General features: G+C 35.9%; 1 protein-coding gene across 1 annotated transcript; it reads left to right on the forward strand.

Moving 5' to 3' along the window:
* Window positions 1-1923: 1923 nt before the first annotated feature.
* LOC104506214 (echinoderm microtubule-associated protein-like 5) lies at window positions 1924-24106 on the forward strand (the record flags this gene model as incomplete). The annotated part of the gene is made up of 9 exons (XM_010147095.1): window positions 1924-2083; window positions 5586-5684; window positions 6251-6319; window positions 7352-7537; window positions 15585-15720; window positions 18793-18994; window positions 20065-20202; window positions 20942-21198; window positions 23871-24106. Coding segments are annotated over 9 exons (1483 nt in total), but the record flags the coding sequence as incomplete, so codon positions are not given.
* Window positions 24107-25118: the final 1012 nt, after the last annotated feature.

The following is a 25118-nucleotide window of genomic DNA, read 5'->3' on the forward strand; positions in this document are numbered from 1 at the left end:
TCACACCTTGGGTCTGGAAGAAATGGTGAGGGAAGGTGTTTTCAGGTAGTTACTGCAGTCTGTTCTTCAGTTTCCCTGAAATCCCTGCATATTGGCATTTCAAAAAAAGCTTCCTGTTTTAAAATATATATTGTATATTGATTTTTTTTCTGCTTTCAATGGTTGTTTAGAAAGGTTTTTAGCAATTTACTATAGAGACTGAAGAAAAAGTGAAGAACATTGCTAATTCTAGTGTTGTCTGTTGTGATTAAAATACAAGTATTGGATCTTAATTTGTGCTGCATTATCCCATATCAAGACAGAATTTGAGCTCAGTTTAAGCCAGTATTTTATATCATGATATAGAAAGAACTAATACTATCATATTGCTATTGATTGTTATTTGCCATTTATTAATTAGGAAGAGGGCAAACATTGTCTATATTCACCTAATACACTTCAAGTGGAATTAGTTGGCACACTGAGCTGGGACAATGTTTTCCTGGCCCTTGGTAGTGCCTTTATCCTCCCTTCCACCTCTGATGTGTTACATTTGTCGCTTCTGGTCTGGAGTTAAAGACATGCTAAGTTAGTTAGTTTTTGGTTACTGGAACATGTTTCCCATGTTGTGGCTGCAGGTGTTTTTGCACTTGTGTACGTCTAGGGGGGGTGGCTGAGCGTTTTTCAAAGTTGCCTTTGTAGGGTGGTTTTCACTTGCCTGAAACTGCACCGTGTACCAATAACAGAGAAAAGCATGGGACTGAAGCGGTCATGAGTCAGTCATAAATAAGGCTGCTGTGTGTTTACTTTCTCTTAGTTTCAGTCTGTCTTTTGTGTGTGTGTCACTTGCTTATTGTTTTCACTTCCTTTCTCTTCTTGAACTTCTTTATTGCCCATGTGGTCTTATCTCTCCCTCTGTGTGGAGTCATTGGAAAAATTAGATCATTTTGAATGCAGCATTTCTCCCCCTCCAGATGCTTTTCTCTTTTCCCCGTGCGCACACCATCTGCCTCTGTGTGCTCTGGGAGATGTGCAGGTGTTGGTCAGGATTAGGTGGCAGAACAGAAATGAAATGTGATAAGTTTTTCCTGCCAGCTCCTTTCTGCATTGGTTTTTAATTACAAAGTTGCTCTGTCAAATAAAGAAGGAAGAACCAGAGAAATTACTCTGGAATTGAAGTGGGGAAATGTTGGATGCTTGATCCCTGTTCTGAGAATAACATGGAGTAGCAAAGGGGAGGAATTTCCACAGAAAAGTTGAAAGGCCCAGAGGCTTTTTACCTTTTGTATAAACTTTGAAGTTAAAGGTTCCTCTGAGTTGTGCACATGGAACTTGGCAAGCACTGTCAACCAACTGGAATGCTATATTAAAATAGAAAAAAATTTAAAAATGTATTGTGTACTGTGGCTTCATGAAACATGAAGCAACTTCCCCTCCTCCACCCAGGTAATTTCCTGAGAAGCTTTATTCTGGCTATTTCTTCTATGGTTATAGATTCCCCTTGTCTTCGCCCTTCGAACTTCATTTATCAAAATCTTTGTTCAGGTGTAAGATCATGTTACCATTGCAAAGTGCTCAACCTTTCTCCTTTCCAGGTGATGTTGAGATGATAAATACATTTAGTATATGTTCTTAGTGGTTCTGTCCACCAGTCTCTCGAAATTATCCCTCTAAGGAAAGAAAATTTTTAGCCAAAATTAATAGCCAACTCTTGAAATCTTATCTTCCTGACTCACATCAAGGTTCAAATTCAAGAAATGTGGCAGTGTGTACTGTATTTAGGGAATTTTACAGCTATTGTGAAATCTGTGATACAAAATGACATGGTAATATCTATCAATGGGAAAATACTGTCAGTAATTTTAAAGAAAAAATATCAATGCAACCAACTAGGCAAATGGAAAAACTTCATGCAAAAAAATTCTGTATCTTTTTCTTTGGCAGCCTTGCTTTGCATCCTGAACGTGTGTTGGTGGCGACAGGTCAAGTTGGAAAAGAACCGTATATCTGCGTGTGGGACTCGTACACTGTGCAAACTGTGTCTGTTCTGAAAGATGTTCACACACATGGTATAGCTTGTTTGGCTTTTGATTTAGACGGTCAGGTATGTAATTAATATTATTTTTTCAAGTACTTAAATAAATTGTTTATGTCAGAAATCTTGTTATGTAGCTTTTTCTATTTTTAAGGAAAAATTCTCGAGTTCAAGAAAAAGAAGTTGCTATTGGTAGAGACTGACAAATATTCACATTTGGCAAGAGAAGTATAACATCAAGAGGGTTTTGAATGAAGGTGAGGTGCTAGGGAGGTTCTTGTGGCCAGTGGGCCACAGTTCAGGGTTACACCAAATGGTTGGAGGCAGCGGACCTCCCCTGTGCAGGAGCTTGTCTTGTGCACAAGGTGATGGTAGTCCCGTTGTGCTACTGATCGTGGGCTCTGAATGTCTTCAGGCGGTATCCCCTTCACTGTCATGCATTTTGCATGCGTTGGTGGCTCTCCAATTTGATTGTTCAGACCCATGTATCCTGGATCTAAGAGTCAAGAAAAAGTTTTATTGGATTATAGTTATGTTACTATAAGCATTCTGAGTAGTAAATTGGTTCTCAGAGCTGCTACTTTTAAGGGATATAATTTTTACCAGATAATTGCTCCTATGCTTAAAGATGCTTTTTTGATTGATAGGAAAGGAAAATACATATTGGGTAGCAGCTGAAGAGGTATTAGCCATGAAAGTCCTTTCTGCAGTTGTGCTCTCCTGGTCCTGTGTGGCACTTCCTCCCCTCCCACTTAGCATTGCATTGTGATTCAGTTTTAGCTATATTCTCAGTTTCTTTTGCTTGCTGAAAAGGTCAGTGTCTGTTACTTACTACTGCTTTCTCAAGTGAGGATGGATTGTAGAGCCAGTTGCTGTCATTATTATAAGCCAGTATCAAATAGAGCTCTATTGAACACAAATAAAGGAAAGCCTAGCTGTAACTTGTTTCTGTTAAAACATGCTGTAATTGTGGGGAGGTTTTGAGTTAGTTTGAATGATCTACAGATTTTATCACTTAGATTTCTCATTGTTTAGAAAGTCAACTTCTAGAGTTGTCTTCTTTCTAGAATATCATTTTTAGTTGACGGCGATATCTTTTCTCTATATTGTTCTTGTCGGTGTGAACTCATGTCAGTTCCTCTCTTGAATAGCCTTAATTTATGGTCAAAATGTATCTACTTAAGAGTCGGGGGACTTCAATCCTTTTTTTGGAGTGCAGTTGCCCTGTGTGCATTGGAGAGATTTGAATGTAGATCTGTGATTTGTTCTAGGAGTACCCAGTGCTGAATCTTAGGCTTACAGTCATAAATTGTCAGATTTTAGGCAGTCTGCTTTTCTCAGCATTTTGATGTCATCACCTTTTTCTTGGCATTCGTTAGAATTTTGTGGTCTCGAGGGAAAACTGGATACAGGTGTTTTCAAGGTCTGTGTCTTGTCTCAAATAGCTCAAATGGAAATATGGTAAAAAGCCAAATCCAGTTCAGAAATATCTGCAAAATGTTTGTCTACATCTCGCCTGTTCTTTTAAATCCAGACTTCTCAGAGTCCTTTACCAGGTTCTCTTAGAGGGTTTAATGTTTAACATTAAAAATACACTTGATATATTTGTTATTATATGGAATTTTGATGTAGTCGAGTGATGCTGAAATCACAGCACGAGCATTTGCAATATGCAGATGAAAGAACCACAAGAAAGGTGGTTCCTACTAATGGTGTCTGTATGACCACTGTGGTGATGCTGGGCACCTCCAGTCACGGGGAAGGAATATGGGGGTTGAAGTGAGGTCAAACCCATTGTCCCCCTCCAAAGTTTATTTTACTAGTTGTTAGGGTTACACTTAGTGTTGGGCTGTGCCCCATACACACTCTCCTCCCCACCCCCAGCTGGTCTGGCTAGCTCAGGAAGACATTATTTATTCTTTATTTATTCTTTTGTTAATTGTCTTGGGCAACCTGATAATTCACTGGTGCAGTTGTGTTATCTAAAACTGAGGTTACCCTACATACTCCCTGGTGTGAAGAGAAGTTCAGCTTGCTTTATGGTACATTCTTCCCATTTGCTGTTTGCTTTTTTCAGTCTTCCCTGAGCTCTACTCCACTCTGGAGATGTGCTGTTGGTAACAAGATTTTATAGTTCTTACGAGAACAGAGAACATAATTTTAATCTCCCTTTTTGAGAGGTCAGCATACTGCCTTGTGTCTGGAAAGGCATCACCCCCATTTTTTGTGATGGGTATGCAGTAAAACTAGTCTGCATTTACACCTCTCATTCTGCAGTAGGACTGGAATTGAACTCCTTGGAAGTGTAGCTGGAATTGAAACTGGTGTTCCTTCCAAGAATGTTTTCAAAGATGGAATAGAAAGGTTAGACTTTGCAGTGTCTGAAAAACTGAAGTTGGCATTAGTAAATAGGGAGCAGTGATAGCAATTGTACTTAACTTGTTTCTTTTCTCATAATCTTGTAGCTTTTCAGGCAGTAAAGGAATTATGTTATTGGGAATAGGTTTCTTAATTAAATTTTTAATTAAATTTGGGTTTTCCTTTGTTTTTACAAACTCACTTTGATAATCTACATAAAAGTTGAAACAAAATTTGTCTTTAATATGTGTAGGTATTACTTGCCAAACAGTGTAAAAAACTTAGTCCTAAATATTTGCAAAGCCTTCATTTATCAAAACTAAGATATCACAATTCACGCATAAACTGCAAAGAGACTTAATTTTCTTTAAAAACAAAACTCAAAATCACTCAGTCTCTTTTCATCCAATCTTTAATACTATTACCCTTTCTGTTGAGGTATTCTATAGGAATATAGCATTGACTGGTTAACAGATATTAGCCAACAGGCCACTTCCACTATATGTTCAAGAAATCTGTGCAGAATATTTTCACAGTTGAAGACAAGACAGGCTGCGGAGCATAAGAAGACCTTGAACTTTTTCTGCAGCTTCTTGGAAAAATCTTTGTCTTTCCTGGTTTTACAGTTCAACTGACTTCAGCCTCTGAATATTAAAAACTTTGTGAAATTTGTGTGTTCGGGGTCTTGTTGGATTCTGATTTAAGGAGGGATTCAGAAAGGAGTAGTTACTCATACATGTTTTCAAAAATCAAGCAAAAGACTCTTAAAGCTTTAACTGTTTATAATCTGGTTTTGTTTCCAAGAAGATTGAAGAAAATATTTTTTTCTTTGTATCTCCTGAACTTGTAAAATAAATACATTTGGCAAATTATAGGTAAGTAAAGGTAAACACATGTAGTTTCATTAACTGCAGTAAGATCAACCCTTTTTGCAAATGTCTCCTGACTGCTGCTTGCTGTGGGTGCTAGATACATATTAAACATTATAAATGAGAAATCTGTTGTTATCCGAGAAGATCTTACTTCTTTCTGATCATAATGTAGCTGAAGAGACACATCTACGGAAGCTTTGGCATATATCTGTAGTTTTCTTCTGTAGCGAAATGTAGCTATTGCTTCTAGCTCAAATATGTTATGGGGTTTTTTACATTCAAAATGATGACTGGCTTTCATTAATAGATTGAGTTACTTTATTTAATTTGGACATTTTTAGCGTTTGGTCTCGGTTGGTTTGGATTCGAAAAACACAGTGTGTGTATGGGACTGGAGGAGAGGAAAGTTACTATCGATGGCTCCTGGTCATACAGACAGAGTAAGTATAACTGAAGAATTTGAGTGTCAGTGCAATTTTAGTTTGTTAGACCATGTCTATGTATATGTACTAGAGGTACATATGAGCAAAAAACATTTTGTGTTAGAAATTGAATTTGAATAAAGCTTGGACATATATTTAAGATATGTGAAGATATTTAAGATGTATGCATTTACTTCTAAAATAAAATGTGTAACTTGTCATTTATTTGTGTATGGTTTGAGACTGTAAGCCTGTAGAGGGAAGTGCAAAGTTAATGCACTTCCTACACCCTAACTCCACTATAGGAAATCAAAATGCAAATAATCTCTTAAATTCTTCTAGTCTGTAAATGAACCTTTACGTTGTTTTTATTATGTGTTGTAATTTCTCTAGGAAGAATCAGAACTATTATGAGCTATACGTTGCAATTTTAGTATTAAACGAGGGGATAAAGAAAGTAATTCCAGTAGTTCCATTTAAAACATGTCAGGCTGTCTGTTAATTGCTACAAGTTTTTCCTGTTCTAACTGTCCCATGCTAGAAAGGCCATCTCTGCTGACATCCTTGGGGTTTATTTTATGCAGATATTTGATATTTCTTGGGATTTGTACCAGCCAAACAAGCTCGTCAGCTGTGGTGTAAAACACATCAAGGTAATGAAATAAATGTTAATTCATAAAATATTTAAGCTGCAGTAGTTTATACACTATAATATATAAAAATAGAATATAAAAGGAATATATAATTGTAATATGAAAGATCCTCTGCAAGAATAATATTACTACTTAGGAACTACAGTCATGATTCACGATTACACTAGACGTTTTACAAGAGAAATGAAAATGCTTGATCTTTCTTTTAATTTTTTTTTCTTTTCCCTGCTGTTATTTCTACTTTTGTCTATTTCAACACTCTGTACCTGTTACAGGATTCATAATTTGGACAGTTCATGTCTTTTTTTGATCCATGTTCCAACTGCCATGCAGCAATAACTTCTTTTTTTGGGTTTAACTCTGTCAACAGGGTTATCAATGCTTGACTGCCATCAAATACGTTTCCTAAAGTCACTGCTTTCTCCCATGCACTGTCTTCTGTGTTACCACATAACAGCAGCAGATGGCAGCTTGGAAGTTCTCTATTGCTCTAATGTGTAGGTTCCCATGATGGGAAAAATATGTTGCATTTTATACAATGAACTTTTAGTTTAATGTGAGAAACGGTAAGTCTGTAATAAAAACAGCTGCTTTCAAACAGAGGAAATAGCAGCCTAATCACAAATTTACATGCTTAGATTGCATTTTTAAATGCCTAAAGTAACATAAAGTACAAATGTGGCATTTGCAAAGCAGAAGTCAACATCAAAGAAAGATCTGATAATTCTGTTTTATTTTACTTTTCAAAAATGACAGAAAATGCAACACTCTCAAACTATAATTTGAAAGAATTGCAGTTTGATTTAATACTGATACCCCAAAACTCTTTTCAAACTAGTCTGCTATGCTGTATTTATTGAAAGATAAAGTTGGCTAATAACACAAAATCTGTTAACCAACTGGAGGACTAAAGCAGGGAAAAGGGTATGATTGAAGATGTCTGTTGGAGGTAAGGTACTTCTGTTTCAGATGCATATATTAAATTATAGGATACTAGTGAAATACCTGTCTTTCTAAATCACTGTATTGCAGTTCTGGAGCTTGTGTGGCAATTCGTTGACACCAAAACGTGGTGTTTTTGGCAAAACTGGTGATCTGCAAACTATACTGTGCCTAGCCTGTGCAAGGGATGAAGTGACATATTCTGGTGCACTGAATGGAGATATATATGTATGGAAAGGAATCAACCTTGTACGAACAATACAGGGAGCACATGCTGTAAGTATCTCTCTTCAAATTAATATAAAATGTTAAATAGGAAAGGGCAGTGCAAGAGATCATCTGGTCTGTGTTCCTGAACAGTTTCAGTGATGAGGTTCAGGATGTCTAATTGGAATATTTTTTTCCTCTCCTTTCTTTATGTTGGTTTAGGTTGCTGTTATGGTAGAAAGTCAATGCTAGATGAAGAAATACATTTAGGTGTCTATTTATGTACTGTCTCTCTCTGTCACTGATGAAGGACTTCGTAATGAATAGAGCCTGGAATGCATTTATCCTTGAGTAGACATCTATTACTCTGTTCGATTACCCATGCGTGGGTGTATATATAGTGACATTTTATATACCAGAGTTTGGTATATAGCTGCCTCCCATAAAGAATATGGATTTGCTTTATCTGACTTTCTTTTGTGGACGTCTGATTAATCCAAAAGCATCTCAGAGGGCCTGGACTCCTATATTTAGGCAATTGGTGTTGAATCAAAGAAACAGGTCCCCAGAGAGGCAGTCTCCATCCACCTCTGTGATTTGGAGATGCTCACGACCTGACTGGGCACAGCCCTGGTCAACCTGCTGTTGTCTGACCCTGCTTTGAGCAGGGGTTTGGACTAGAAGCTCTCCAGAGTTTTCCCCTGACATCAGCTATTCTGTCATTGTGTGAATCAAGTTCTTCTGGCTGGTCATCTGGCAGCTCTCAACTCCGTTGGTTCTGTGAACTGTAATGTGAGCCCAAACACCCAGCTTGTTTGTAGGCACACACATTTAGTCATTTTAGCTTGACTCAATCACTCTTCCTTGTCCTGTGTTGCTGCCTTTTACTGTATTCATTCAGCTTTTCAGAATGGTATACAACTTTGAAAAGTGAGGATGTATCAGTGAAAGTTAAATAAAGTTTTTCCAAAGTCCTTGGTAAGCTTTTCTTTTATTTTTAATCAAAATGTTTAAAAGTGATTATATTTTTGCTATGTAAGTTTTCATTTTATTTTCTTTCAAAGCATATGGTTTTGTGATTGAAGTAGGCAACAAAAAAAAAAATCACTTAGAGGTGTGCAATCTAATTTGTGCATGCCAAACTGGGAGTGTCCTCATTTCCTCTCATAGTACTAAGTCATGTAAGGTAGTATAATGCAAGATTCTTGTAACTTGTCCAAGTGTCACTTTGAAAATAGAGCCAATGAATTAATGGGGTTTTTTTAACTCACAAGACCTGAAACGTCTAGAGCATTGTACTTTCCAGACAATGTTTGAAGTTTCCTTAGTAACTGTTTAAAATAGGGTGAAAATACAAGCATACGAGTTCCTATATTGCAGCTTTGAAATTCTAGGTAAAAATCAATATCAATTAATTAATCTTTCTTATAAGAATGGGTTTGTTTTAACTTCCAGTATTGGACTGAATGGGATGATACATACATCTGAAGTATTAAAATCACTCTTCATGATTTGATCAGGTTAAATAGAAGGGACAAAAAGTGATGAATGATATTTGTGTGGGAGACATTGCATCAGTCTGTAGTAAGGAGACTCTTGGTTTACTGATTATGTAGAGATGTACATTCAGGATGGTTGCAGCTTGTTGAATTAACTAATAATTTAAAAGCAATTTAACTGCTTATTCTGACAGCTGTATAGTGACAGCGTATCTGAATATGAACAAAGATAAGATTAGGAAGAATATAAGTGTGGGAAACATCCTAGACTGTATTATGCATTTGAGATTTCTTTATATGCATATAAGTGTATGTATATAAAAAATACATGCTTTACTCTTCTATATGCTTCTCTATAGAAAAATGTGTCAAAGAAGGACCAAATTATAAACCAAGAAGTATGAGGGGATATTTTAGCCTTCAAATATTTCTTGATTCATACTCTATACCTTCAGATCTGGTTTTAGTGTTCGTATTTAGCATTCAATACTGTTCTATTCTCGTCTATGTTTTCCTAAGGTGATGTGGATATTAACACTGAAAAGTAGAAGTTAGTGAAATGAAATATTTAAGATGCTTGTATTGCATAGGCAGACCTGTATTCCCAAAAGCAAAACTGAGCAGGAAAATACCCTCCCATCCTGTTTGGGGCTGTAGGAAACACCTGTCCTGTATATTTACGTATTTATTACTTAGAGTATTTAAAATTGCAACAGTTTATTTCTTGGAATAATGCAGTGCTTTTCAGCTATTTCAGTGTGAAATGACCCAACTGATAAACGTAGGATGATGAGAGCTTGTTGCTCCATTACCCTATGTGCTGTGTCAGTTCTTTGTTGACCACAAGATCAAATTTGAATTGCTCTGCTCCTTATCTTGAGTAGCGTCATTCAATGGAGCTCAGATGACCTTGGGGTAGGTCTCATCTAGCCTTCTATTTTTGGCTCTGTCCTTCAGACTCAATGGAATTGTACTTTGTGGTACTGAAAATTAAGTAGGGGCACTAGTCCATGGCTTTGGAATTCATTTTCACAAGAGATTAGTGTCACTAGAAATCTCACCAGTTTCAGGGTGTGTGTGTGTGGGTGGACCCAAAACAATAAAATCTCTTCTGGAAGCTTACTTTACAACAAAACCTTTTCAATAAAATATTACCTTAAAGGATAATAGTGTCAGACTATTGTAAGCACAAAATATAGCAGATTGGAATAAGAGCACCTCTTCATCCATACTAAACTATTATCATCATATTTTACAGTTATTTGCATTTAATTTTATATATCATGTCCTTCTTGTCCACTTCTTTTAAAGAGAATGCAGGTGTAAACGATGCACATTTGCGATGTGCATATGTTGTTAAAACGCAGTGTGCACGTAGTAGGGGAATCCATACATATTTCTATCCTTTATGCTGGTGTTGGAATTGTCATCCCTGCGTGCTTGTTGATCATCCCACATCACTACTCCTCAAGAGGCTTGAATTAAACTTTAAATTTCTGCCAAGACGATGTCTCATTATTAGTACCACATACTCCTTTCTTGTAGCATAAAAATAGTAGGTGTTGGGATGCAGGGAAACATTTTCTACAGCACATTAGTGATGCAGGGATATAGCCTATCCAGCTGGGAGTGGTCTGCATTAATATAGAAAATAGGTTCTTTTCAAAGTTTGACTATCAGTTAATTGCTTCAGTTAATTACCCTAACTGAAAAGACAGTGTTTACCTTCAGAGTAATTCAATGTGAAAAATAAATGACGTTGCAGTATAAGCAACCAAGGAAACAGACAGTGACACTAGCCAGAAAAATAAAAATTCACAGCTAAGATTATCTGTCTTTTGTCACAGCAGTGCTAAGAACTGTTCACAGAAGAGTTTCTAGCAGATTCCTATCTAAGTTTGAGTAGAAACAAAAACTTGAAAGCAAGTAGGTTGGGATGACTAGAAAATTTGTTGGAAGAGGGACGGAGAGTTTATGCAGAAGTAGGAAAAGTTGAAAACGAGCAGGGGTTTAGAGTAATGGCACACCTTTCATGTGCAGGGAACACTGGATGGCAATGGGAAACTTTAGGCAAGATCAGCAAAACTAGAATTTGAATACTACTATTGATTAAGTTTTAAAGGGGAGAAAGAAAGAGCAACATGAGAGCATATGCGAGTTCATTGGCACATGAAGTTATTTGTAGGCAGTGCCTCTGGTTCTGGAAAGCTAATATAGACCTTGACTAAAATAATAAAAAGATGTTTTATTTGATATCTCATTTTTGTACCAGTACAAAGAACAGCCTATAGATTCTTCTATTTATTTTATCATCTTACATATTTTAAATTCAAGGTAGGCCATGACTATTAAGATATATATATATATGTATGTATATATGTATGTATGTATATATATATGTATATATATGTGTATATATATATATACACACACACTTGGGTATTAAACCAAAATAGTATGCTTATTTAAAAACACTGTATGTCTTAAAGATCCTTGTGCTATGCCTTTGCCTTGCATAGTAAATGTACATAAGATGCTTTCTCAGCAGCTGAATAATTTACTTTGAGATAGTCTTTCAGAGGTACACATTAAAGTTGTGTGGATTGATGTCAGAAACTGAGGTTAAATAACAGCTTGAGGTTAAATAACAGGTACTCTGTTAAAACTATTGCACGCCTATGTCGGTTGGCTGAACACTAATTAAATATAGATGGAAACAATATAATGAACATAAATGAATGGTTTTAAGCTGAGGCCATGTACCAACACATTAAATCATGCAGTATTTTTCTCCTGCTGCTTAAACTGGTCATGAATTGGAAAGGTAACTGTCCAATTATTTCATCACACAAGAGGCATATAGACAATTTTTTTTTTTATATCGTAGTATACCCATTTTTAAACTGTTTTATGGGTGATTTGTTAGATAGGAAGATTATTTTTCACAATAGTGGCTCTCCACTGTAAGCTTACTGACACCAGTCTTAAATGTTTGCAATCAATTTCCTTGCTATGCAGCATATACTGGGAGAGACATTATCTTAGAGTAAGCTCCCAGTGTATGTGTTGCTTTACATCCGTGTCCTGAATTATTTCTGGGAGTAAAAAGAAGGCACTGGAATTCTTACTGAACTGGTATAATGTCTCTGTTCTCCATGTTGCTCAGTGGTAGTCAGTTGCTTTTGAAGTTTCCATATGATCTTTAAGGCTTTGTCCTAATTATAGCTAACTGCAGTCATGTGTTTTAGGAATTGCGTAGGTTGAGTAAGTGTGGTGGGTTTTATATAAACAACTGCATTTAGATAAATTAGCACTTGATTTTTGTCCATTGAAGGTAAGATAGTCCCGCAGCAATAGAAAACCTGACACTGCCTTACTATCGGAAGCTTCTTGAATACAAGCAGTGGCAAAATATTCATGCAGTAGAGACCATCTTTGTCCAGTTTTTGTACTTTTCCAGCTATCAGCTATCATTTCTGGTAGTTTTGGACAATTAATTCTTTGTTTGCTCTCATTGAACTCTTCTTTGAATTTGATGGAACACAGATGTGATACCAGCTGGTGATATTGGAAAAATAGGAAATATTCTGCATTCTGAGAAAACTGCTGATAAATTTGAGATGTTTCCAGAAGTTTCCCATTCATTAGTCAGTATAATGGAAAATTTCTAACAGAACGCAGTCTGTATGCCAAAACTTTGTAACTTTCAAGATTCAAGACTTTTGATCTACACCTTTTATTTTGATTCAAGAGCACATTCTTTGTTGTTCACATTATTCAGCTGGATCAAACAAAGATGGTTCGCATCGTATTGCTGCTAGAACTGATGCTGACCATCAAGAATCAAGTTATGTTAATGACAATTTCGGGATGAAGAATTAAGAGAATCATGAAAACTCCAAAGTTGATTTGCATTAACCATCTTAACAGTTTCGAAAAGGACAGATTTAGTGGAAGAATCATGATTGGCCAAGCTTCTAAAGAATCTGTCTTTTACCCATTAAGTGTGGGCCTATTAAACGAAGAGTAGCAAAGCTCAGCTTCTTCCATTAGGTACTTACAGTTCTCATTAATAAGGGACCTTTTTTTTTTTTTAGTTTTCATCTAATTCTTCTATTCCAGTGGCACATGGACACAAATGAGGATGTCCTATTGCATTTCAAGAGATTGAGCAAGCACAACATCTGCCAAATCTCCTTGACAACCAGTATGTCCTTTTCAAGATAAGGATATTCTGTGAAATGGAAAACAGATTAATCCTGGATCCACTTGATCTTATCTTCAGAACAGTCAGCCAGCTTCCCACATTGCCAAATGTCTCATTCTTTTTTTAATACTGACTAATTAAATCATGGATTTTGGAAGGAGTTAATTAGAGAAAAGAGAATAATTCTATTATCAAGGTTTCATTCCAAAAAGAGCTTTAAAAGATTTAAATATGCCAGAACTTGGACAGAATTCAGTATATGGTACAAAATGAGCCAAAATTCCCCTAGACTTGTATTTGCTCAGTGACACTAAAAGGTTAATGCAGTAAAACAGACAGACACATATACAGAGAAACAAATGGAGGTTGGAGTATATTTTCAAAAACCTCTAGGCTCCTAAAGAAAACAGAGGATTTTCAGGACGTTAGAGTTAATGGGAGTTAGCATTCTAATCTGCTTATGACTTCAAAATTCCACTACCTTTCTGTTTAGGCACGTACTACTCCTGAAAATATGACTAGTCTTAAAAATCTGTCTTGAGGATGGACATGTCTCATCAGAAAATTTGAGTTCTGTCACTTTAGTCTTTTAGTTTTGACTGTCATTTGATGTCCCTTTTTTTTTTTTTTTGGTGAAAGCTGAGGTATTTCAAGTTGAGATATCAACTTGAAGAATGCTGTCCTTGTTACCTGATGCTGCAGAAGCACAGTGCATATTTCATTAGGATCAGTCCATCATGATATTTTACTTATTTATAATTAAAGAAGAAAAACTAGCTTGGTAGGAGAGAAAATAGTAATGAGCACCTGCAAATTTTCACAAGGCACAACACTGGATTCCAGTCTGTTTTGTAAGCGTACAGCTTTATTTTCTGCCAAAAGTCAATTCTTCTGCAAATTGCTTTCACTTTTGGGATTAATGTGCCTTATTACTGTAAAATCCAGACCCCCAACCAAGGAAGCTATTGGAACTTTACATTTACTTCTTTACAAAAGTGAAATTTTAGAACCACATTATAGAAGTTGTATATCTGTTGTTGGCTGTTCTGTCGTCTTTTGGACAGGAGTTAGAGACAGATATTACCTTCCATCATTTTTAATACTCTCCTGGGTTTTTTTTATAGCTGAATATTAAATGTTTTCAGTAAACATAGAACTTTTTTTTTTTTAACTTCCTGTGTGTATGCTGTTTATATAATATATCATGATTTAACTCAAATACAGTGGCTACTATGAGGCTATGTTTTGGATGTGTAGTGAGAAGAATGTTGATAACACGCTGATGTTTTTAGTTATTGTCGAACAATGTTTATATGAAGCCAAGGACTCATTCAGTTTCTCGTACTGACCCTTTGTTCCCAGCTTCTCTACACGCAGCTGGGAGGGGACACAGCCCGGGCAGCTGATCCAAACTGACCCAAGGGGTATTTCATGCCATAAGATGTCATGCTCAGTGTACGAGTTGTGGGGAGTTGACTGAGGGCTCTGGCTCTTGCTCTTGCTGCTTGGGGTCTGCCTGACCATAGGTTGGCAGGTGGTGAGCGGTGGTATCGTTTGTTTAGGGTTTTTTTCCCCTGTTATTTTCAATATATATTACTACTAGTAGTATTTTTGTCATAGTATTGTTGCTATCATTATTTTATTTAATTTATTGTCAATTATTAAAGTGTTCTTATCTCAACCCATGAGTTTTCTTGTCATTTCCTCTGATTCTCCTCCCCATCCCACTGGGGGAGGTGGGAGGTGAATGAGCGTCTGTGTGGTGCTTGGTTGCTGACGGGGGTTTTAATATGACAATGTATTAACTGAGTTACAGAAAATGTGTTAGGCTTCATGTATTCTGAAGGTGGATTTCAGGAAGAGCTTATATTATGTATTTTTAAATGGTGTGAAGTGATCACTGTTCTTCTTTATATTTTGCTTCTAAATTTAAATTTTAAATCAATCTTCCTTGACTTAAAATACAAAAAAGAATCCCAGATGTTTTTTGGCTGGTTGCATAGAAGCTGTGTAATAGCAGCAAAGGCCCTGAACCAAGTGTAATGGAGGTCAGTGGAAACCTTCCTACTGCCTTTTGTGAGGGTTGGACCAGCCCCTAAGGCAAGGGGATATGAAACTGAACGCTTTCTAGGCATAAGAAGCCGCATCACTGCATCAGAATGAAAGCAGTATTGCAGCAATTCTCTTATCTTACTGTTTGTCATTAAATGTGAATTCTGCTCATTTTGCCTTTGTTTCCATTTCTGATTCTTTCATATTTAAAGCTTGTATTAGTTGCATATGTTTATGCTATTTTAAATAACATAACAGGTAGGAAGACAATCAATACTTGCATGTACAAGAGTTCCAATTTCATATTGGTATCTCTAATGTGTGTCTTTTGTTAAAAATAACTTTCTTCTCTCTTTAGGCAGGAATCTTCAGCATGAATGCGTGCGAAGAGGGATTTGCCACTGGTGGCAGGGATGGCTGTGTGCGCTTGTGGGACTTAAATTTTAAACCAATTACTGTGATTGATCTCAGGGAAACAGACCAGGGATATAAAGGTAAAAATAAGTTTGTCACTTTTGATATAGTAATAAGGTTGGAGATTTACCAGTGTTTTGAACAAGAAAAGACTTGAAAAAACCTAAAAGGTTGTCTCCTGTATGTTACTATGAACTATTCACTAGATAAGGAATCTGATGACACCCGCTAGCATTAAGGTCATGTAGTTGTTCAGAGTTACTGTAAAACATACTGTGAAGTTGTAGGCATAGGGTTTTAATTATTCTTCTTTTAAACCAATAAAATGCACATCTTTTCCGTAGCACAGCAGTTTTTAACAAGGAACAGTAATGTTTTAAGAGAACTTAGAAACAGTGTTTTACAATGTAAAAGAGTGGAATAGAAAAATTCCATTTGCTAGCTATCCGTATTTTCATCAAAACTATTTGGGAGTAATCTGCAGTTTTGTAGCACTTTAGAACTCTGCTTAGATACACCTATGACTTCAATTACAGTTTGTTAGCTAAAATTTTACATCTAGCAGCCTACAGCATATTTTGTCAGGGTTCTAAATATTGTTGCTGTAGTGGTTCAGGAAGACAATACAAATGTATACTGAAGCACTGATGTCACTTACAATATTGCTTTTGTTGGCATTTGGTTTTCTTGCCCCCAGTTGTTTTCTAATATCTTGCCAAGAACTTGACAGTGTGGTAGAATGTCTTAAACAGGGCCAATAAATAACTGATTACAAGTTAAATCTTGTATTCTGTAACTGACTTGGCATTCCCATCAAGATTGTGAAAAACTGCAACAAGATGGAATACATTGCATTTTCGATACCTTAGGGTACAGTGACTGTGGTTTGAGACAATTTAAGGGAAATAATTACTTCAGTCTCAAATCGAGAGACAAATGTGCCCATATTTATACTTGCTTCATCAGAAGATCAGGGGTTTGGTGTGGATGTTTGTGGGGTTTTTTTTTTTCCAATGCAATAAATTTTTTTTTAATTCCACTGCTTACCTGACTTTTTTGGATAATCATTTGTTTGTCATGTCTGACAGACTTACTTCAAATCATTAAAGAAGAATAGAATTCATTATTTCTAAGTATAATAATTACTTACTATTAAAAGTCCACTGAATGTTTCACAATAATGTGTTTGTAATTAGACTTGTCCCTTTGAATTACAAAGATTGATCTATCTTATAATACATTTAATACCTTAAGACATTTGTTAAGAAAAATACCTTTGCATTCAACCAAAAATTCTGTCTTTCAGTACTTTAGTAACCAATTTAATGTTCTTCAAAAATTGTTTACCAAAGAGATCTGGAGTGTCTCCTGAGTGAATTTGTACATCATCAAATAAATTGAAATTCAACTTTTCTGCTGCTTTATTTTGTATTCAAAATACTAATAATATTGGTGCATCTCATTTCTGCTATCAGTAATTTGTATTCTTTCTTCAAAACAATCTATTTCTCAGTGCCATTTCTGACTGTCTTACTGTATTTTATTTAACTGTAGGCTCTAAGTCTCTAACAAAAAGATGTCTCTTCATTTTAGCAGTGACAATAAATACCTAGTGTAGCAATGACTATTGTTATATAATTGTGCAACACTTGTTATAGTATTTTTGGTTGCCTCCTAATGTTTTTTTTCCCTTTTGAGCATACACATGTGATTAGCTTCACTAATAACTGGTGCTAAACACCAGGAGGGTTAGAGTAGCACAATGTTTATGCATTTTGAGGGCTGTTTGAGGAGCATTAGCTGTAGCCTGGTTCAGGGGACTGAGTGTTGATCGGAGTTGGAGTGCACTTCTGGAGCATATCTTTCAGTTCTGTTTCACACGCAGGGAGTTCTTATCTGTGCATTTGAAGACTATCTTCTAATGCAAACCATGGTAAGTGAGCTTTGCTTTGAAACCTTGCTTTGTCAGAATTAAAACACCAGTGCAGGTGCACCAGATTTGCCACCTAACCCACCCATTCAGTGTTTCCTAGTTTTGCGGGTTTTTTTCCAACATAAATTTACTAACATAAGGCTCTTTTTTTCCCTCTACATTGTTAAAAATGTTCTTCAGAAGCACATTGATTGATACCATTACAATATCCCTTTTTCTCACCTGATAAATAGCATTTTGTCTCACATATTAATGTAGCAGAGTTTTTTAAACAATCATTCTAGACCATTCTGCTCTCCACAAAAGTCTGTTTAGGCAAAGTGAAGTTAGGCATTGCTACCATTTGGTTATCTACACCTGAAGTAGGCAAAATTGAGTTGCACTATCAGAATGTAATAAATACAGCCTATTTTAAAAGGAGCATGTTCCTCAAATTGGGCACCTAAGGCTGGGTTCTCACTGTACCACTATCCTAACTTCCATTTTATTATTTCCAACCTTATCTGCAAACAAGTGCAGCCTGTGAATGCTCACCTCACTTCCCAGGAAGGTGCTACCTCACCTCCTGGAAGCTAATTCAGTTGTTAGAAATGCATGTTAAGTTCCATCATAAACCCTTCTCATCTCTTTGTAAATTGTTTCAGTTTGATTTATTTTTATATTCTATTTAGTGGGAAAAATAATTCCCAATACTACTAAGACGTTACAAAGATTTGATTCTGGGGGATCTTCTTAAGCTGGGGGGAATTGGGCTCTTCGACTGTCTTTATATAATGCATGTTCCAGTTATGCTTCTGTCACTTATATAATTTAGGTCCATCTAGCTAGAACTGACGTTTGCGCTTTGATTAGAAACCATAATTTATCTTGTCTGCTGCCTTTGTTGAAATTTAAAGACATTAAATGCCTAATTTGAGATGCAAATGTCAGTGTTCCCTTTCTCTGTCAGAGATGTCATAATACAAGAATTGGCTAGGTCCTTTATTAAAATAAGGCTCACATTTTATTTTACAATTTTTGTGATACTAACCTTGAAAAGTTACATGTTCCAAGGGCAGCATGTGTTATATGGAATAGATAAAAGGAGTAAATGGAGGAAAAAGAGAAGGTATATGGATACTTCTTGACGTTTTCTTGGTTTTATGTTTTGTCATGTGCTACGTTACCTTTGTTTCATGAATTCTCAGAATGCATCTCTCAGTAACGATCTCGTCTACAGGTCTGTCTGTAAGAAGTGTTTGCTGGAGAGGAGACCATATACTCGTCGGGACACAAGATAGCGAAATTTTTGAAATTGTGGTGCATGAGCGTAATAAGCCTTTCCTGATAATGCAGGGGCACTGTGAAGGGGAGCTGTGGGCTTTGGCCGTCCATCCTACAAAACCGCTAGCAATGACCGGAAGTGATGATCGATCAGTCAGGTTAAATCTGTTTTGTTTCTTTAACTGTGTTCCGTTTCATACACACAGCTTGTTTGGTAGATAACCTAATTGAAATGTATACATTTCAAAAGTATTCAAATTGGCATTGAAGGGCTTGTAAACCAGTTAAGTTATGCTTGAAATTAGAGCTCTCCAGTAATATACTATAATGAAAATGTACACTTAATTTTTGTGAAATACATAAGATTTGAACAAATTTTCTTTAGCCTAATGTTAAGCACTTACATACAAGTATCCCATGTTTCCTTTTCTGGAGTTACTTTAGGCATTCACAGGTTACAATGAAAAAAATTGTAATAAGAACGTAGAATTTTTATTCTTACCCTAATCTTTCACAGGCTGGAAATTCACTTTTATATTGATAGTTTCATCAAACAATGCATGCATAGTAAATAGAATCTATGAAAACACAGTAAATTACTCCCTTTTACAAGTTCATTTTTTTTTGTCATACCCTTTCTTAGTAATTAAATGAGTTGGCATTTTTGTTAAATGTCTTAAGTACTAACATTGTTAAGCAAAACAGTAGTTGAATTATGAATATTGAAATTTTGCTCTACAATTCCAGATGTAACTTGTAAATGATAGATGTTGTAATAATATATCTTGTAGTAAAAACATGTTATAATATTGTCTAGTGAAATGTAAGGTGTTAGTAATAATGGCTTGTTAATAGGAGAGGATAAGTTTACTGAGCAAAATCTTTAATTGTTGTTTAATGTTCTTTGCTAAAATGATTGTGAAAATTCCACTTTCCTGTTAGTGGCCTAAAGGTATATACTGGCATATGTTGTCATTCTTTTTATATTCAGAAAGTCAAGAAAAATGAATCTGCCTCTGCATTTTCTCATTAGATATTTTCTCGCTGTTTTAAAAATATTCTTTCCTGTATAGAAAATTCACGCATTTGTCTTTGATTTCCCTTGTGGAAAATTATTTTAAAATAGGACACTACCACGTCCAGTGTTGTGCAGAAATTGCAGGCTTCATGCTATCTATCACACAGCTACAAACCACTCTTTATGTTTGTAATTACTACTTTATTTTAGAATTTGGAGTTTAATAGACCATGCCCTGATTGCCCGGTGCAATATGGAGGAGCCCATTCGCTGTGCCGCAGTTAGTACTGATGGAATCCATCTCGCTCTTGGAATGAAGGATGGCTCTTTCACTGTGCTTCGAGTCAGGTATGTTACAAAAATTAAAAATAGAGACGTTATTTAGTCTTTCAAGCATGTTACCTAATTGCTGTTATAGGTTGCATGTATGTTGACATTGTAGTGACCGTATATGAAGAGATCACATTTCTGGTTTAAATTGCTGATCTTGAGGGTGCTGAGATTTTTTAAATGTGTGTGTACAATGGAAGAGACTTCCCATAACAACTCATTTGAAAAAGTATATTGGCGTATTTGCAAAGAATGGCAGCGTTCTATGAAGTGTTTTACTTTAGGTTTAGGCTTTATTAATTATTAAGAAATAAATTTTCATTACATCCTAAATTGTTTCTATGTGTTGGAATGCTGCTGTCAGCACATCACCCATACAAAATCAGCGCCACCTTGTTGTGGGGATCCCACAGTTTTAAAGGGGAAATGAGATGTGTGTCCCATGTCAGTGCAGTTTTCTTCCCTGAGTGACTAAAGGTCTGGTTATCTACCTGATCAAGTTTTTTGTGGACCCAGTTTGAAAAGTTCCTTTTGTTCGCTCTCCCCCAGCCCAGTGCAGGACCTTTTTGTGTCACTGTTCCCTTTATTTTTGGCCATGAAGCCCTACCCAACCCTAAAAATAGCAGTGTTGTATTTGCACGTATGATAGTAAAGTTCACTTTATCATTCCACAATTTTGTCCGTTTTTTAAAACTGGGAACTGGACAGTATGATAAGGCTCTTCTATACTTATGTCATACTTTCTTTCACACTACAGAGATATGACTGAGGTTGTTCATATCAAAGACAGGAAAGAAGCTATTCATGAACTGAAATATTCACCAGATGGCAATTTCCTTGCTGTTGGTTCCAATGACAGCTCTGTGGATATATATGGTGTTGTTCAGCGATACAAAAAAGTTGGGGAATGTGTTGGATCTTTAAGTTTCATCACCCATATGGATTGGTCTTCGGACAGTAAATACTTACAGACCAATGATGGCAATGGGAAGAGGCTGTTTTACAGGATGCCAAGTAAGATTCTGAGTTGCCTTTATGATATTTCTTTCTCTAATAAGTAACAATGTACAGTAGTTTTGTGAAAAACAGCTAAATATAGATCCTGGTTGAAAGCACTGGGTTACTGAGAAATTTTTCTAAGTTTGTATAAATATTAGCAACATTTGAATAAATACAGCATTTTCTGGCAAAGTTAACCTAAATACTTTTCTTATACATTTAGTCTTCTTTATAATGCTTCTTTTCATGGTAGAGATACTGGCTTACAATTTCATTTCTCAAAGCTGAATATTTGCTCCCACTTTTTTTAAGAAAAAAACCCATTTGCATTCAAATTCAATTTTGCAATAGCTTAACATCTTTGTACTTACTGAGGTTGGATATTCAGTGGATTATCATTTGCTTGCCCTGTATGTTTTTTTTTTAAATGCGTGGAAAAATCAATACATTGCGCCTTAGAAATGTCGTCTGGTTTCTAGAACTATGCTTGCAGCAGAACTGAGGAATGTAACTTAAAAGTTCTTTTACGGTGAGAAATTATTAGTAGATAGAAACAATCAGCATGCACAGGAATTTGGAATTATAACAGGATTAAGTAACTGTTGAGAAGATCAGAGTACCTGATATAAGGATGCCAGAATGTTAGGAATTGCTCAGTGGGGGGGGGGAAAAAAATGTTGAAGCTGTGGTACATCTACATATCCTGCAACCTTCAAAATGTATAAAAATATTAAAATTAAATTTAGCTGGGCAGTCTACTGATAATGCAAATGCGTCCTTTTTTGTGGCAGGGGACTATTAAGGAAAATTCATATATTAGATAATATTAAAAATACAGGTTTTGGGTTCAAAGTTCCTGACAACCCCATTATTGTAAACATTTTCAAGACAACACTGTCTCAAACTTCACTGAATTGTCCCATACTTTTGAAGCAGTTTTCATCAAGACAATTCTCTCTGCAGAGGATGTATGAGTGCGTATATATTAAAGCTTCAAATCCAACTAGTCCTCATTTACAGTATGTCAAGGGCACCATTTTTGACAAGGTTTGTCTTGTTTCTTTCAATTCTATATTTTTTCCCAGTCATCGTATTTGTAGTAAGTACTTATCGTCATCACCACTTACTATATTGTCCCTTCCTTTCTTACAAAATACTTATGCTTTGCATGGTACATCATTGATAGTTCCATGGATCTTTTTGTGACTCTTTGCTGAAGCATCTAATTCATTCTATGCACAAGTTTGATTTTGTGTATGGAATAAGACAGAAGGTATGTAGGAAAAGATTGTAGGTGAGAATTTACTTAGACCGTAACAAATACGTACCCACAGGAGGAGCAATTTGAAGGTGTATAGGCAGCCTCCAGCCGAGAGCGTCTTGATGTATTAGAATGTGGGATTGTGAAAGCTTGTTTATGAAGAAAGTTTAGCAAAGTCAGTGAAGTTAGAGGAACTCCTAAATATTTTTAAATATTCACTGAAACCATATAATACTTAAAATTCCACTGTAAACGAGTAAGGGACTTACAGTTGTCTGATACAAGATCTGTAGGACACCGTCATGGATATAACCAGTATTAGTAGTCATCGTTTACATGGATTAGAGATTGAAAGAGATTACAAGGTAAACCTTCTCAAAGGGTACAGTTATTTTATCAGAGCTAAAGGATCTTCAGACAGGGCACTTGAGTTCCTTTCCAGTTTCTGGAGGGATATATAGTAGTTAAACTTTTCCTCTAGTGTGGGGTTTTGGGTTTGGTGGTTTGGTTTTTTTTTTAATTCTTCCTTTCTGAACTGTTTTTCATTTTGCTTTATCTTTTCTCTGTGGCTGTTGTTTACTCTTTATTCCAGTCAACTTGAGTTGTCCTTTGCCATAGCGCTCTGTTGAAATTTACCTCTTTACAGTACCTGAGGCTGCTTCCCACTAAAAGCCATCCCCTCCCACCAGTCAGAATCCTATTAGCACCAAGAAAACAGGAAAAAAACCAAAAACATGCCAGTTACCTTCAGTTTTTTGTTACCACTAAAGACTGATGGTGAATTGTTGGAAGTGTCCTGCTCAGGTTCTGCAATTGCATGCTCAGTTCAACTCACAACTCTTGTTTCCTTGCATTGTTCTTGTGTTGCTCCTGCACTCTGCTTCTAGCCATTCCTGAAGACAGAGTATTTGTTAACTGGCCTTTGGTCTGACTCAGTACATAAGTTCTTACGTGAAACTTTGTGGGATCTTATTATTTCACATCAGCTCTATCTCTAATGTAACAAGGATCTAAGCATAAAATTGGTATTTTCAGTAATTTACAGTGGCCAGGTGAGTTCTTCAGTTTTTGCTCTAAATAATGCAGTTTTCTAAAACAGTTCAGCAACAGAATTTTTCCAAACTTTTCCTGGAATGGCTACGTGTATTTTTTGATAAACGTTTGAAAGTAACACAGTCTCAAGCAGACACCAAGAAGTAATAAATACCATGAAGTACCAAAAGCATGATCTTCTGTTGAGTAGTTTTGAGAAGTCTTACTACTGATACTGTTGGTCATAATAGAGAATATTAGATCAAAGCAGTTTTAGAATGTGAGTTTTTAATTCTGTCTCACTTGGATACGATTTCTGGAGAACTTAAAATTCTACATTATTTAAAAGTGCATAAGTAAATACTGAAAAATAGCTCTTTATTTTTGTTCCTAGGTGGAAAAGAAGTAACAAACAAGGAGGAATTGAAAGGCGTTCAGTGGGCGTCATGGACCTGTGTTTCTGGCCTTGAAGTTAATGGAATCTGGCCCAAATATTCAGAAATAAATGATATAAATTCTGTGGATGCAAATTTTATTGGGCAAGTTATGGTTACAGCTGATGATTATGGAATAGTAAAGCTCTTTCGATACCCGTGTCTGAGAAAAGGTAGTATCTTTAAGTTCAGTTAGAAACGTTTATTTTTGAATTTTCTTTATTTAAGAAAAGGGTATTAGAAAACTGGGGTTTTGAAAAATATATAAATGGCCAATGTTTATTCTTAGAAGTTTAGTTTGAGTTCAAAGGCAGAAAGCAATAATAAGCTGGTCTGCTGACAACTGTAATAGTTAACAATATTTTATTTGCATTTTGAATAGGATAGCCAAAACTCTTACATATATTTTATTTTGTAAAATGGTTCTCTTTTTTTTTTTGGATAGAATTTCATTATAGATATTTAGATATTTCATGCAATATCTCCCTTTTATGAGCTTCATATCTTTTAAGTATTTCACTTTGGTCTTCAAGTAGTTTTCTTCCTTCCTCTGGATCTGTGAGGGATATTTGGGCTAGAAGCCGGAAAAAATAACTTTACTAAAGGATTAGAGGCAATAAATAAGTGAACAGAAAATTACTCTGTAATCATAGTATCCCACTGTATGTTGTTTAAAGTTTTAAAACTTTTCCAACACATTTTTCCTCAAAATTTTACTAGCAGTAATGACAAATCTCATGTGAAATTTTAAAAACTGAAGCCTAAAGAGAGGTATATGATTTTCAAGTTTACTGTTCAGGTCTGATTGAACAAGGGAAAGGTTTGTGTCTTTTCAGACTAGAAAGGCTACATTTTTTTCAGAGCTGTTGGAAGAACTCCATTCTAGGCACCATTCAAGTTGAACTGTAACAAATTATCAGTAGCGGAGATCCCTGTCTTCAAGTTGGTAAAACGGTGATGATCAGAGAAAGCCTGTGAAATGTTCCCCTAGCTTTTGAGAAGAGTCCTCTTAAACTAAAAAGTTTTCTTGGGGACTGAATTAAATCTCTTTAAGTTTTGAAAAGAGAAAGTCATAGAATTGTAGAATACCAGGTTGGAAGGGACCTCAAGGATCATCTAGTCCAAGCTGTCTTGGCAAAAGCCAAGACAAGATGGCCCAGCACCATGTCCAGACGAATCTCAAAAGTGTCCAGTGCTGGGGAATCCAC

This window comes from Eurypyga helias, unplaced genomic scaffold (assembly GCF_000690775.1).
Source record: "Eurypyga helias isolate BGI_N326 unplaced genomic scaffold, ASM69077v1 scaffold6272, whole genome shotgun sequence".
In the NCBI taxonomy this organism is placed as follows: Eukaryota; Metazoa; Chordata; class Aves; order Eurypygiformes; family Eurypygidae; genus Eurypyga; species Eurypyga helias.